The following is a 13,956-nucleotide window of genomic DNA, read 5'->3' on the forward strand; positions in this document are numbered from 1 at the left end:
TTGGTTTCAGCTCAGATCATGATCTCATGGGTTTGTGGGTTCAAGCGCCGTGTCTGGCTCTGCGCTGCTGGTGCGGACCTGCTTGGGATTCTCTGTCTCCGCCTCTCCCCCATTCATCATGCGTTCTCTCTCTCTCTCTCTCTCTCTCTCTTTTCTCTCAAAAATAAGTAAACTTTAAAATTGTAACTCCTTAAAAGGCTTTTTAATTTATACTCTTTTACTTCAGACTGAGCTTTCTTGGTTTGTCTAATACCATGAGGTCTGATATCCTTATATTTGTAGAATTTGAATATAAAATCAATATTTGTTCAGCGCATACCATGTGGAGGAATTTGTAATAGGTGATTCCTGCTCTTTTGAAGCGCAGTCAGGTGAGGAAAGAGATATATAAATAGATATTAAAATATCATGTGAAGCCTTGTATTGCAGAGAAAGAGTTTAAATCCTGTAAGGACAGGGACTATTGGAATCCTATGTACCTAGCCTGGGGACTAGTGGTCTACTATGTATTTATTAACTGAGTAGTATTATGAACAGAATATTATGGAAGCATAAAATGAAGAGTGTTAGAGATGATTCTGAACTATGTAAGGATAATTAGAAGTTTGCCAGGGTAAGATGGTTGAAGAGACTTTTCCAGAAAGAAGTATCATGTTTAAAGGCAGTGAGTGAGTTGTTCAACCATAGTCCAGGAAGTTGAAATTGAGTGGAAGAGACTGCTAACAAGGACACCAGTTAGGTGGCTGTGAAAATAGTTCTGGCACCCTTTTAGTAGTATAACATGACTTAAACACTCTGAGAAAACTGTAAAAGGAAGGCACTTTAAATAACTGAGTTAGAATTTAGCCTCTAGGGTCATACTGCCTATATCCCACTTTCATCTTGGCCACTCCAGCTATATATCCTCAGCAGATAACTTAATTTTTCATTGCTTTGGGTATGATGGATATGATGATATCTCCCTGAAAAGGTTGTTTTGAGTCTTAAATAAGATAATAGAAACTAAAATGCCTGTTACAATGCTTGACACATTATATACAGTAGTATTAGCAGCTGCTATTATTATTTTTAATAGGAAATTTTAACTGAATCCCAGCATTTGAAGCAATAATTCCACTTAAAAACGATGGTTTAAGAACTTTTATGGATACCTGACTGGCTCAGTCGGAAGAGCATGTGACTCTTAATCACCAGGTCATGAGTCTGAGCTCCACGTTGGGTCTAGAGATTACTTAAATAAACAAACTTTAAAAAAAAAAGAGGGGGGGCACCTGGATGGCTCAGTGGTTGAGTGTCTGAGTTTGGCTCAGGTCATGATCTCGTGGTTTATGAGTTGGAGCTCCATATCGGGCTCGCTGCTGTCAGCCCAGAGCCCGCTTCAGATCCTCTGTCCCCCTCTCTCTGCCCTCCCCTGCTTTCATGCGCCAAATGCTTTCTCTCAAAAATAAACATTAAAAAAAAAAAAAAAAGATCTCCTTTAAACTTAATGTGAACAGTATAAACTTTAGTGCAAAGAGAAAACTTTGAAAAGTAGAGTATAAACAGCTTATGATAATGTAAAATGAATCTCTCCACAAATATTCATAAAAGAATATTCCTAGAAATTAGGGGTGCCTGGCTTGCTCAGTTGGAAGGGTATGCGACTCTTGATCTTGGGTTCGCGAGTTTGAGTTCCACATTGGGTGTAGAGATTACTTAAATAAAAAGAAAATAAAAAAATTATAAGGACAGGGTTAGTTAATTCCTAACACAAACTTAGCAATATATAGTTTCATACTATACTTAGCAATATATAGTTTTTTAGGTATGATTCACATTCTTGAGTTTAGTGATGTTTAGATAAAGCTTGACAAAGTGGATCAATATCTAATTAATATGCACAGAAAGATGAATTTATCCTTTCCTACAAAATTAACTGCTTTTCTGATTATTTCCAAAGGGGAAGAGGTAAGGATATATGGATAAAATCTTGATTTTTCAAAATTAAAATCATATTGAACTAAAGGTAGTGACATACTTTTTAACCTTTTTTTTTTTTTTTTAATAGGAAATGCTAAGAGATTTAAATCTTGGTGAAATGAAAAGTGGAGTACCAGTGTTGGCAGTGTCCTTGGCATTGGAGGGAAAGGCTAGTCATAGAGAAATGACATCTAAGCTTCTTTCTGACCTGTGTGGGACAGTAATGAGCACAAATGATGTAGAAAAATCATTTGACAAATTATTGAAAGATCTACCTGAATTGGCATTGGATACTCCTAGAGCACCACAGGTTTGTATGATTCTTTTTATTCGTTCTCTCCCTCCCCCTTCCCCACTACACTTCCAATTATAGAAATAATACATGCTTCTAAGAAACTTTAGTAGATAAAATGGGACAAAATGACCCATATTTTTTACCATACAAAAATAGCCCTCTGACATTTTAGCATATTTTTGTCTAGCTGTTTTTCTTTTTCAAATATAGTTTTCATCATATTGTAATTTTATATCCTGCTTTTCCACCCATGCTCTGTATAGTTTGTAGGTCTTTTGTTTTTTGTTTTGTTTTTTTGCTGCTTGTATATTCTCTATTATATGTGGTTAAGCTGTTGTATGATCTAGGATTTAAAAAATATGTAGATTGTTATAATTGAAGTTTGAATTGGCTTGACTGATGTTTATTATAAAAATAATCATAAATAAGTCTGTTCCCCTTTGTAGCTTGTGGGAAAATTATTAGAAAATTTATGATTTATGTTTCTGTTTAGATTCTGATCTCAAAGCCTTATGTATTTATTAGATTCAATACATGCTGATAGTATAATGTGACTTTCTGATTTGAAATTAAAAATGTGTGAAATTGTTTCTGTTTACTTGACCAGAGTTTTAAGTCAAGGTAGGAGCACTTGGGGCACCTGGGTGGCTCAGTCCGTTACGCATCTGAATCTTGATATTGGCTGAAGTCATGATCTCATGGTTTGTGGGATTGAGCCTGCATCAGGCTCTGCACTGACAGCTTGGAGGTGGCTTGGGATTCTCTATCTCCTTCTTCTCTGTCCTCCCCGCTCCTCCCCCCCCCAAAATAAATAAATAGACATTAAAATTTTTTAAAAAGGCAGGAGCACTTAAACATTAATTTAGGAATATATGTATAAGTTAATTCCTGAATGCTGTTTCTTTTCTATGCCAGACAGTAGTCTGATAAGGTATTGAGCTATGATTCAAACGTGGACTTTTTTTTTCTTTTTATACCAGTACTACTCATATGTTAAAAAAATGATTACATAAGTTCATATTATAGAATTTCTGAAAAATAAAGTCAAAATGAAGAAAAGCCAGCAGAAATAACCAGTGTTAACTGTTAAACATTTTGGTGTTAAATCTCTTTTACTTTCTGTGGATGTTTATCAGTGTATGGTTTTTGTATATCCTTGCATTTTTGTTTTAATAAGAAGTGGAATTATACTGTATGTGCTGTTTTGTAAACTTGATTTTTCTTACACTATACAAAGTAGTAAATGTATTTCCTAATGACCCCATAATGACCCCCATTGTATGTATCATGTAACCACACCTTTATTGTTGGACACTGAAGTTGTTTCCAGTTTTTATAAGAAATAATGTAAAAAAAAAAAAAAAAAGAAATAATGTTATGCATAGGGTCGTCTGGCAAGCTTAGTCGGTGGAGCATGTGACACTTGGTCTGGGGGTCGTGGGTTTGAGCCCCACACTGGGTATGGAGCCTACTTTAAAAACAAAACAAAACAAAATAACACTATGAATATACTTTCAGATAGAAATTTCTACACAGTGTTTTCTCCATACAATAAATTCCTTTAATCAGACAGTTTTTAAGAAAACTTAGTCCCATTTTTTTCTTTATTTCCAGAAGAGAGTTTTCTCTTAAATTTAGGTCACTGGCTTAACAAGCGTTTTTGATTATGTACTGTGTTTCAGGCAGTGTGCAAGGTGTTGGGGGATTCAGTAGTGAGCAAAACTGATATGTGTAGTTACCTATGGGTAGTTACCTTGGAGGTTAAGATGTGGGAATGTATGTCAAACATAACTAGCAGGTGCTAGATAGATGTTTGAGTGTTCCAACATGTCTTAGTTATTGATTGTGTAGTCCAGCCAGTCTTTATCATTTATGTATTAGAAATTGTGTCCTATAGAGTTTCATTTTAGATTTTTTTATATAGCTTTTTTTTTTTTTTTTGTAGTTGGTTGGCCAGTTTATTGCTAGAGCTGTTGGAGATGGAATTTTATGTAATACCTATATTGATAGTTACAAAGGAACTGTAGACTGTGTACAGGCTAGGTAAGTAAATTAATTTTCCTACTTAGAATTTCAAAATTGGGGAAAATTCTACAGCATTTTATTGAAATGATATTTGAATTAATCAGACATTGTGGACATCTGTTTGTCATTTGTGTATATTCTCCACTGTTAAAAAAATTGAGAGATTGTTGACATGATGTAATAGGAAGAGGACAGTACTGTAATGTAGAAGTTTGGGATTTTAACTAAGCCATTAGCTACCTTTATGTCAAGCCGCTTTTCTCTGGGCCTCAGTTTCCTTACTTATAAAAATGAAGGGTTTGACTGTGAATGTTTCTTTAAGCTCTGTTCAGGTTTTCACATTCTGTAATTATTTAATATTCTAAGAAGATGGACAGTATTAACAAAGGAGCCCCATTTTCAATTTTATTTTATATTTATCTGCTACAGAAATATTAGGAAATAATGTTTTCACTCTTGTTCTTTGTTATAATTAATTTTAAGCTAAATGTGATATTTGGGAATCATGCCGTATGGTTTTTTGTAACTTCCTGGAAACTTAAATTTAGTCAGTGCCATGTCTTAGATTTGCTCAGGTGTAGATGTTAACTTAAATTTCTAAAGACTACTTCAGGTCAGAATGGAATGGTTGCCCTGGTGGGAAGGTGCAGAACTATGTAAAAGTTAAGTTGTATGTGACATGTTTCCACTCAGTGTAGATCAATTATTTTGTAATAAGGTTAGATTTTGAATTTTAGATTGATTTTAGGTTACGTGAAAGCTTTTAGGTCAACCTGAAGCATTTCTAAGTTGTCAAAATTATTATTATTGTTGTTATTATTTCTGGTAGAGCTGCTCTGGACAAGGCTACTGTGCTTCTGAGTATGTCTAAAGGTGGAAAGCGCAAAGACAGTGTGTGGGGCTCTGGAGGTGGGCAGCAGTCTGTTAACCACCTTGTTAAAGAGGTAACTACTGGGTATTGTCTTTAACTTAATATACATGTATTCCTCAGGGGAAGTAAACTATGCCCTCTAGCTGGTATTTTTGTGGATAAAAATTAAGTTCTGTCTTAAAGCTATAAATGGAAAATTGGATGATCTTTGTGTATTTGGCTTTATTCCCTGGTGCTATAAATTATACAATAATTATATAATTATTATTAAATGTTTATGGCTTCCCTGACTAAAAAAAAAGACTGTGTTAAATTAAAAGAGCTCTCATAAGAATGCTGTATTTGAACCTGAGAGGAATGCCTGAAGTATTTTCTTGTAGTAGTTAAAATTTTTTAAATACTGTCAACATAAGACTTTCTATTTTGTAGTTATTCAATAAATACATTTAAAAAAATTTTTGTAGAGAAAGAGTATGAGACAGGGAGGAGGGCAGTGGGGCAGGGGGAGAGAAAGAATCTTAAGCAGGCTCTCTGCTCATCATAGAGCCCAATGCAGGGCTCGATCCATGACGCTAGGATCACAGTCTGAGCCGAAATCAAGAGTCAGATGCTCATCCTACTGAGCCACCCAGGCACCCTAGTAACTACATTTTTATATGAGCAATTTGAAACTGGATACTCTTAGATCATAAGTTAGGAATTATGAACACTAGAGTAGATCAGAGTGGTCGATTTTTGTAAGGAAGTTCACTACTTGTGTGCATGCTTTAAAGTAATTGATTTATTTCATTAAAGCGCCAGATTTATTCTCTATGGATTTTTTTTTTTCTGGCAGTAATGTTCTATAACAAGAAACCAGAAAAAGTACTTAATATTACTTGCAGATTATTTTTTTTTAATTTTTTTTTTTTAACGTTTATTTATTCTTGAGACAGAGAGAGACAGAGCATGAACGGGGGAGGGGCAGAGAGAGAGGGAGACACAGAATCAGAAGCAGGCTCCAGGCTCTGAGCCATCAGTCCAGAGCCTGACGCAGGGCTCGAACTCACAGACCGCGAGGTCGTGACCCAGGCTGAAGTCGGACGCTCAACCGATTGAGCCACCCAGGTGCCCCATTACTTGCAGATTATTAAGAAAATTAGAAGTCTTACAGTTCATGTACTTCTGACTTTTGAGTATAATCTTTTCATGTGACTATAGTTTTGATACTTAATCTTTTAATGATATGTGTACCTAGTTTGAGTGTTAAGGAGCTTAAACTATAGATTTTTGGCCAGTTTGCTTTTATATATCTTAGGATAGATAATGTCATGATTATAATATCTGCTTTCAAAAAAAATTTCATGTGGTTAGGAAGATTGAGGTATAAAAACAGTCAAGATAACGGCATTTTGGTAAGAAAATGATATAAAATGCATCTAGATGGGAAAGGAAGAAGTAAAACTATCTCTATTCCCAGATGACATGATCTGTATACAGAAAATCTTAATGAATCCACAAAAAAACAAAAAAAACCCAAACTGTCAACTAATAAATGAATCCAGCAAGATTATAGGATATAAGATTAATATACAGTATTCAATTCTACTTCTGTACACTAGCAACGAATGATATGAAATTAGGAAAACAATTGCATTTACAATAGAATAAAAAATATCAAAATACTTAGGACTAAATTTAACAAAAGAAGTGCAACTCTTATACACCAAAACTGCAAAACATTGTTGAAATAAATTAAAACTTAAAATAGATATCCAGATATCCTATGTTTATGGATTGGAAGACTTAATATTAAGATGATAACACTTAGGGTGCTTGCCTGGCTCAGTTGGAGGAGCTGCAACTCTTGATCTCAGGGTCGTGAGTTTGAGCCCCAAGTTAGGTGTAGAGATTACTAAAAAAATAATAAACTGAAAAAAAATGATGGTAATATTCCCCCAAAATTATTTTTTTGAGAAAGTGCCAAACTGTTTTATGTGAATTATCTCAACGAAAAAATAGTCAAGATAGAAATGGAAATAGAACTACCAATATGAGTTTGAGGTTGACATTATTTGGGTATTCATTTATTTTTACATGGAAGGATGAGTTGGACAAAGAGGACTTTTAGAAATGTATATGTATGTATTTATAATTTATCATTCTCAAAAAATGCATGGAGCCTGATGGGAAACATTGAAATACTTCAAGTTCTATAACAAAGTTAAAAAACTGTAAGTGATGTAAATTAATAATAATTATAAAGTAAAAACACTTTATTCAAATGCCATGCTTTAAATATCTACTTTTTTTTTTTAATGTTTATTTTATTTCTGAGAGACAGAGCACGAGGAGGGTAGGGGTAGAGAGAGAGGGAGACAGAGAATCTGAAGCAGTCTCCAGGTTCTGAGCTGTCAGCACAGAGCCCGATGCAGGGTTTGAACCCACGAACTGTGAGATCATGACCTGAGCAGGAGTCAATCGTTTAACTGACTGAGCCACCCAGGCGCCCCTAAATATTTACTTTTCTAAAGCATGATAATAGATATTATTCAGTATGTATCAGTATCATCGGTATGTATTCTATTGATCAAATTTTACTTTACCCTTTATTAAATACATTGCAGAAGTTGGAAGTCAAAGATAACTTAAATGAGATTATTTAATTAAGTGAGCCAACATTCATTGAATGTCCACTAGGTGCAAAGGTGATTTTAACAGGCCATGTATAGGGAAGAACATTCTTGTTTGAAGTTCTTGTGCTGGAAAACTTTTCCTCCTTTTCTCTGGAGCCATAGATGTTACTGTATTTGAACAAGAAAGTCAAGACTTGCCTCTTTAGTTACAACTAGAAACTGAATTCCAGATGAACATCTTAGATAATAGGTTTCAAATCCTATTTGAAGAGAAAAGAGAAGCTGTATGGATATTTTTGCCCTGTCTAGTAAAGCTCTATTATCATCATTTTTTGGCTTCCAGTGACTATTAAGGTCATCCTGATGGAAGTAAAAGTTTGTGACACTGTAAAAATATATTTTGAGACTTTCAGCCAGTGCCCTCTAGTGGTCTTTAAAATCCCTTGTTTTACAGTGAGCATTGAAGTATTATGGTCACAACTGAGGTTAAGTCTAGTCATAGATCTCAGTGATTATTAAGGCACGCTGAAGCGCTGCATTTTCTTTGTAATTATCAGCCCTGTAAAAATTGGGGATTTACTTTTTAATTATGAAAAAAATTTTGTTATGATAGTGTTGTGTCAAGTCTGTATGTTCTTACACAGCTGTTGGTGACCTGCTATTTGAGAGTAAGTAAATCCTATAGGCAGAAAGCACAGTTTAAAAAAAAAAAAAATTAGGAATTCTAATACATCTAAATTTTTAAATTTAATAGATTGATATGCTGCTGAAAGAGTATTTACTCTCTGGAGATATATCTGAAGCTGAACATTGCCTTAAGGAACTGGAAGTACCTCATTTTCACCATGAGCTTGTATATGAAGTAAGATTACTTTGACATTCCAAAGAGAGTTATTATTAAGTATTCCTTTTTGCACCACAGTGACTTAATGGTTCTTTAATAGTGTACATCTATTTTTATTCTTTTAAAAAATTTTAATGTTAAGGGAGAAAGTTGTTTTTAAATTTTTATAATGATTATAATTACATATAAGACAAAAGGGATCTGATACATTTTAGGAGCAGTTTCTTATATAAATTTAAATGACAAAAAATTCATTCATTTATTCATTCATTCAATTTTTAGGCTATTGTAATGGTTTTAGAGTCAACTGGAGAAAGTGCATTTAAGATGATTTTGAATTTATTAAAATCTCTTTGGAAATCTTCTACCATTACTCTAGACCAAATGAAAAGAGTAAGTATAACATTATTTTGAACAATTTTTAGGCTTCTACCTTAAATGTATAATAATTGAATACATATTATGAATTGTCAATGAAATATTCTTTTAGGTATGTTAAATAGTATTGTGCCTATAGTTTTTTTTTTTTTTTTTTTAATGGTTGTGATTATGTTTGATTTCTTGGAAAGTAACACTTCACTGAGTTTTTTTCCCTGTCTTTTTTAAAGATGTGATTGTTCTTCCTCAAGAGTTCTATTTTTAAGATATGATAGTTTTTATTTTGTATCTAGAGACAAATATGAACATGATCTTTTAACAAATATTCTTTAAAGTATTTAATTTATTCCTATTTAAGATATTGGTGAGGTGCTTACTTGCCTTATATTTTAAAAAGTGTACTAAATGTATACAGATGAAGAAATGTGTCCAGTGTCTGATGTCCGCCTGAACTCTTTTAAGAGAAAAATTTTAAAGAAAACATTCTATGACAAATATTGTCTATACTTTTCAAAGATCAGATCTGACTTCAGTCCAATTTTACGAATGTTTGGTCTTTAAATATCGTTTGATGACAGTGATGGGTCATATGGCATTATGTACTTTATATGGGCTAACAATTCTGTATATAATTTCATTGTTTTAGGGTTATGAGAGAATTTACAATGAAATTCCAGACATTAATTTGGATGTCCCACATTCATACTCTGTGCTTGAACGATTTGTAGAAGAATGTTTTCAGGCTGGAATAATTTCCAAACAACTCAGAGATCTTTGTCCTTCAAGGTATTTTATTACTTTTTTCCACATAAAATATTGGCTGAGGTGCTTGGAAAGGCTAAGCTGATTTTCTGTCATTCCAGAAAAATTCTGGAATTCTGTCAGAAAAGTAATATCTCCCCTGAAGCCACTCAAGAGTGAAAATCATGAGTTTTGAGTTAATAGAAAAACTAGGGCAAAGCTTATTTTGCCCCCTTGTAAAATTTATACAGGGCTACTTCATGAAGCCCCTTTTCACTGGAAGGAAACTAATTTTGTGTAGTAGTTCTGTGTACCAGGCTCTGTTCTAAGTAGTTGAAATATTTCAGAGTAGGTATTATCACCAATGAGATGAGAAAATTAAGGTTCAAGGAGATGTAATAGAAATTTTCTAAGTTCACACACAGTAGAGGCTAAGGATGAATCCAGACCTTTTCTGGCTTCCAAGATATAGGCTATTCCTTACTCCATGTAGCTTCCTTTTATTCCTTCATAGAATGGAGAATTGAGGCTAATTGGGTCTTATCTCATTAGAAAGTATATGTGTGTGATTCTTTGGAGATACTGTATTTGTGCTACTAGGATCTAACTCTTTAGGAGTTGATGAATTTTTTTGTGGTTAAAATAAAGCTTATAATGTAAGTTTATAATAAATAAGTATAAATGTTAGTAATAGCTAAACTTGTATATATCTGTTTTGTTTTTTTTTAATGTTGTTTATTTTTGAGACAGAGAGCAGGGGAGGAATAGAGAGAGAGGGAGATGGAGAATCCCAGGCAGGTTCTATGTAGTCAGCACATAGCCCGACACGGGGCATGACCTCACAAACCATGAGATCCTGACCTGAGGCTACCTGGGTGGCCTGTGTGTGTCTGTTTTATGTAAATTTTAACTTTTTGTAATTTTTAAACTGAAAAAATTGCAAAGCTTTGTCTATTTTAAGTGCATTGTGAGAATTAAATCTCAGAAAAATAGTTCTTGGTAGTGTCTGTTGCTCTAGAAAGTTTAGAAGCTTTAGAAGAGGCTTTAGAAAGTTTAGAAGAGGAGGAAGATACTGTTTAATGGCTTTGATAAAAATGTTTGCAAATATCCATCTCCAAAATCTCTCTCTGTGCTTGGTGATGGCATCATTTATGTGCCAAGTTGTATACATCAGTAAATACTGCCAATGTTGGCAAGGGTTCTTGCTACTTACTGCTTTGTTCTGCATCTCAGTCTCCTTATATTTACAGTCTGAAGCCTGTATGTGCCAGAAAAAGTAGCTGATTTCCACTTAGACTTCGTGTGAAAAGGGGTCAACACCTTGGCACTGGCTTTTTAAGTTTTTCATCCTCTGTTCAGAAGTCTACATGGTCATTTTTATTGTGGCTTTACCCTCAAGGATCAGTTGAGGGAGATACCTAAATTTTCACTGTATGCTATAGAACCTTGACTTTTTAATCCTCTATCCATTAGCCTATTTGGGTGAAGTGCACACTTGTGTGTGGTGTTGAATGCTTGTGCATGTTGGTCTAGGGTCAGAAAATGAGGACTAATCCTGGACAACTCTGTTTTCCACTTACTGCTTTAGGCTGCTGGTCAAATATTTCTCCTGGGCTGTACATAGCTACTGTGTTTGGCTACATACAGCATAAGTGTGCTTACATTATAAAGCAAGACCTCTTGATTTTGAAATAGCAGGAATCCCGGGGCACCTGGGTGGCTCAGTCAGTGAAGCGTCTAGCTCTTGAGTTTTGCTCAGGTCATGATCACACTGTTTGTGAGATTGAGCCCCATGTTGGGCTGTGTGCTGATAGCATGAATCCCATGCTTGGGATTCTCGTTCTCTCTCGAAATAAATAAATAAACATTAAAAAAAAAAAAAAGATATAGCAGGAATCCCAAAATGGGGCATAGACAGGAATTAATTGGATTCTGATTTTTCCATGTTCAGGTTACGGCTTTTCTAGATTTGAGAAAAAGTTAAAACAAAATTTTTAACGTGGATATTTTCATAGGTTCTGTAGCTTTAATTTGCATAATTCCAAATCATGTTGGTGTCTCTTTGTCTCACTGTTTAGCTTTCAAATAATACTCAGAGAAGTAAATATTGAAGTTCCAAAAAGCATGTTTGCCTTATATTTTAACTTTTCTTTTACATGACTCCATTTGACAATGAACTTATTCAATAATTAAGCTCTTATTTAACTAAAAACTGCTTGGATTAACATTAACAGTTCATTTGATTTGCTACCTCCTAGGATACATAGCAAGAAAAGAGTCTTTTTTCAAAAGGATTAGAGGCATGCTCACTTTTTTTTTAAACAGAACCCTTCAAAACCTAATGACTAACCAAAAGAACCCAAGATTTTTGTTTGTTTGTTTATAGATAGAATTGATCTCCATTTTCATGTTTGTGTTCTTTTCATTACAGGGGCAGAAAACGTTTTGTAAGTGAAGGAGATGGAGGTCGCCTTAAACCAGAGAGCTACTGAATATAAGAACTCTTGCAGTCTTAGATGTTCTAAAATATATAAATATATCTGAATTGTAAGAGTTGTTAGCACAGGTTTTTTGTTTTGTTTTGTTTTTGAAGCACTTGTTTTGGGTACAAGGCATTTCTGAAATTTTATAAACTTACAATTTAAGGGGAATTTTTAAAGGAAGTGTTTTCTTTTTTCATTCTTTCGTATTTTTGTTTTTTTGAGGGTGTAAAGGAGGGACAGAAGAGTAACCACTTCTTAAGTGGAATATTCTCATAAGCTACCTTTTGTAAGTGCCATGTTTATGACCTAATCATTCCAAGTTTTGCATTGATGTCTGACTGCCACTCCTTTCTTTCAAGGACAGTGTTTTTGTAGTAAAATCACTGGTTTATACAAAGCTTTATTTAGGGGGTGAAGTTAAGCTGCTAAAACCCCATGTTGGCTGCTGCTGTTGGAATACTGTGCTTTGGGAGTAAAAAAAAAAAAAAAAAAGTTATTTCTTTGTCTTAAAGAATTTTAAGAAAATGAGTTAGTCATAAGACTTAATTCATTTTTCCAGGGAACATATTGATTGGTCTCAAAGACTAGACAGTTAAATAAATGGTGGCTGGAACATCTATTTTTCTACAAAACTGGAAAAATGAACCTGGTTCTAAAAGAATGTATGACAAAATAAAACATGTGAAGCAGTGTTGATTCTTCATTGGGAGTACATTTATTTTAGGTCTTTTTAAAAACTTTTACACAGCAAATTTTAAATCCTCTAAGGGAGCATATTTGAACCTAGTGAATTTAAACTTTGTTCTTTGCAAACTTTTAAATGAAAAGTACTTGGGGCACCTGGGTGGCTCAGTCTGTTAAGCATCCAACTTTGGCTCAGGTCATGATCTTATGGTTTGTGGGTTTGAGCCCCACATCAGGCTCTGTGCTGATAGTTCAGAGCCTGGAGCCTGCTTCAGATTCTGTGTCTCCCTCTCTCTCTGCTCCTCCCCTGCTCATGCTCTCTCTCAAAAAATAAACATTAAAAATTTTTTTTAATCAAAAGTACAATCATAAATAAATTCTTTTAATATTATATGTGGGAAATGCACGCATACTTATTTTCTGATCTTTATAAAGCTCAATGAAATTTCTAAAATTTCATCATTCTTAAATTCTGTTACCAGCTAATGTTTGTGTTATAAAAAATTCTTCAGTGACTCAAAAAGTTTTACATTTATCCAGTGTTTGAGAAAATAGTAGCTACCAATAAATAGCAGTTATCTAAAGAACGATTACATTTCTAACCTCTTTTGTAGAGCCTGATTACTCAGCAAGGCCTCAAGGTCCATGGTAATTTAAATGGTCTATTATTGATTGTAGCAACCAGCCAAGAATTATATTCAGAATTTATAAAGGTATTAGGAATATGCCCATTGTAGGTTTAGACTTAAACCTTTTAGAATTAAAACTCCAAATTTAATGTTGATATTTATCCCATGGGCTCTTTCAAGTTTGTAGTTTTAACTGTGTGTTTGATACCTGGATGATAAAGGTAGCCAGGTAATTCTTAGTCCTTAAAGTCAGTATAATTAAAAACTCGGGACTGGGGCACCTAGGTGGCTCACTGTTAGTTAAGTGTCTGACTCGATTTCTGCTCAGGTAACACTCTTCATGTGGTTCATGAGTTTGAGCCCTGTGTCAGGCTGCATGCTGGCAGTGCAGTGCAGTGCAGAGCCTGCTTGGGATTCTCTCTCTCCCTCTCT

The 13,956-nt window shown here is 34.2% G+C and overlaps 1 protein-coding gene across 2 annotated transcripts in view; it reads left to right on the forward strand.

The window, feature by feature from the left end:
• The window catches only part of PDCD4 (programmed cell death 4), a 28,559-nt gene extending 15,645 nt beyond the window's left edge, over positions 1 to 12,914 (forward strand). The window contains exons 6-12 of one of the 2 annotated variants that reach the window (XM_047073429.1): positions 2,048 to 2,269; positions 4,200 to 4,297; positions 5,109 to 5,223; positions 8,520 to 8,627; positions 8,892 to 9,002; positions 9,634 to 9,773; positions 12,160 to 12,914. In XM_047073429.1, coding sequence (XP_046929385.1) covers positions 2,048 to 2,269; positions 4,200 to 4,297; positions 5,109 to 5,223; positions 8,520 to 8,627; positions 8,892 to 9,002; positions 9,634 to 9,773; positions 12,160 to 12,220 — 855 coding nt within the window. In that variant the 3' untranslated portion in view covers positions 12,221 to 12,914. The remainder of the gene's footprint in view (positions 1 to 2,047; positions 2,270 to 4,199; positions 4,298 to 5,108; positions 5,224 to 8,519; positions 8,628 to 8,891; positions 9,003 to 9,633; positions 9,774 to 12,159) is intronic. The other variant, XM_047073430.1, reaches the window with a different exon arrangement.
• Positions 12,915 to 13,956: the final 1,042 nt, after the last annotated feature.

Source organism: Lynx rufus, unplaced genomic scaffold (genome assembly GCF_022079265.1).
Source record: "Lynx rufus isolate CCGP_SWC_20201006 ecotype Redwood Valley unplaced genomic scaffold, mLynRuf1.p SCAF_11, whole genome shotgun sequence".
Lineage (NCBI taxonomy): Eukaryota > Metazoa > Chordata > Mammalia > Carnivora > Felidae > Lynx > Lynx rufus.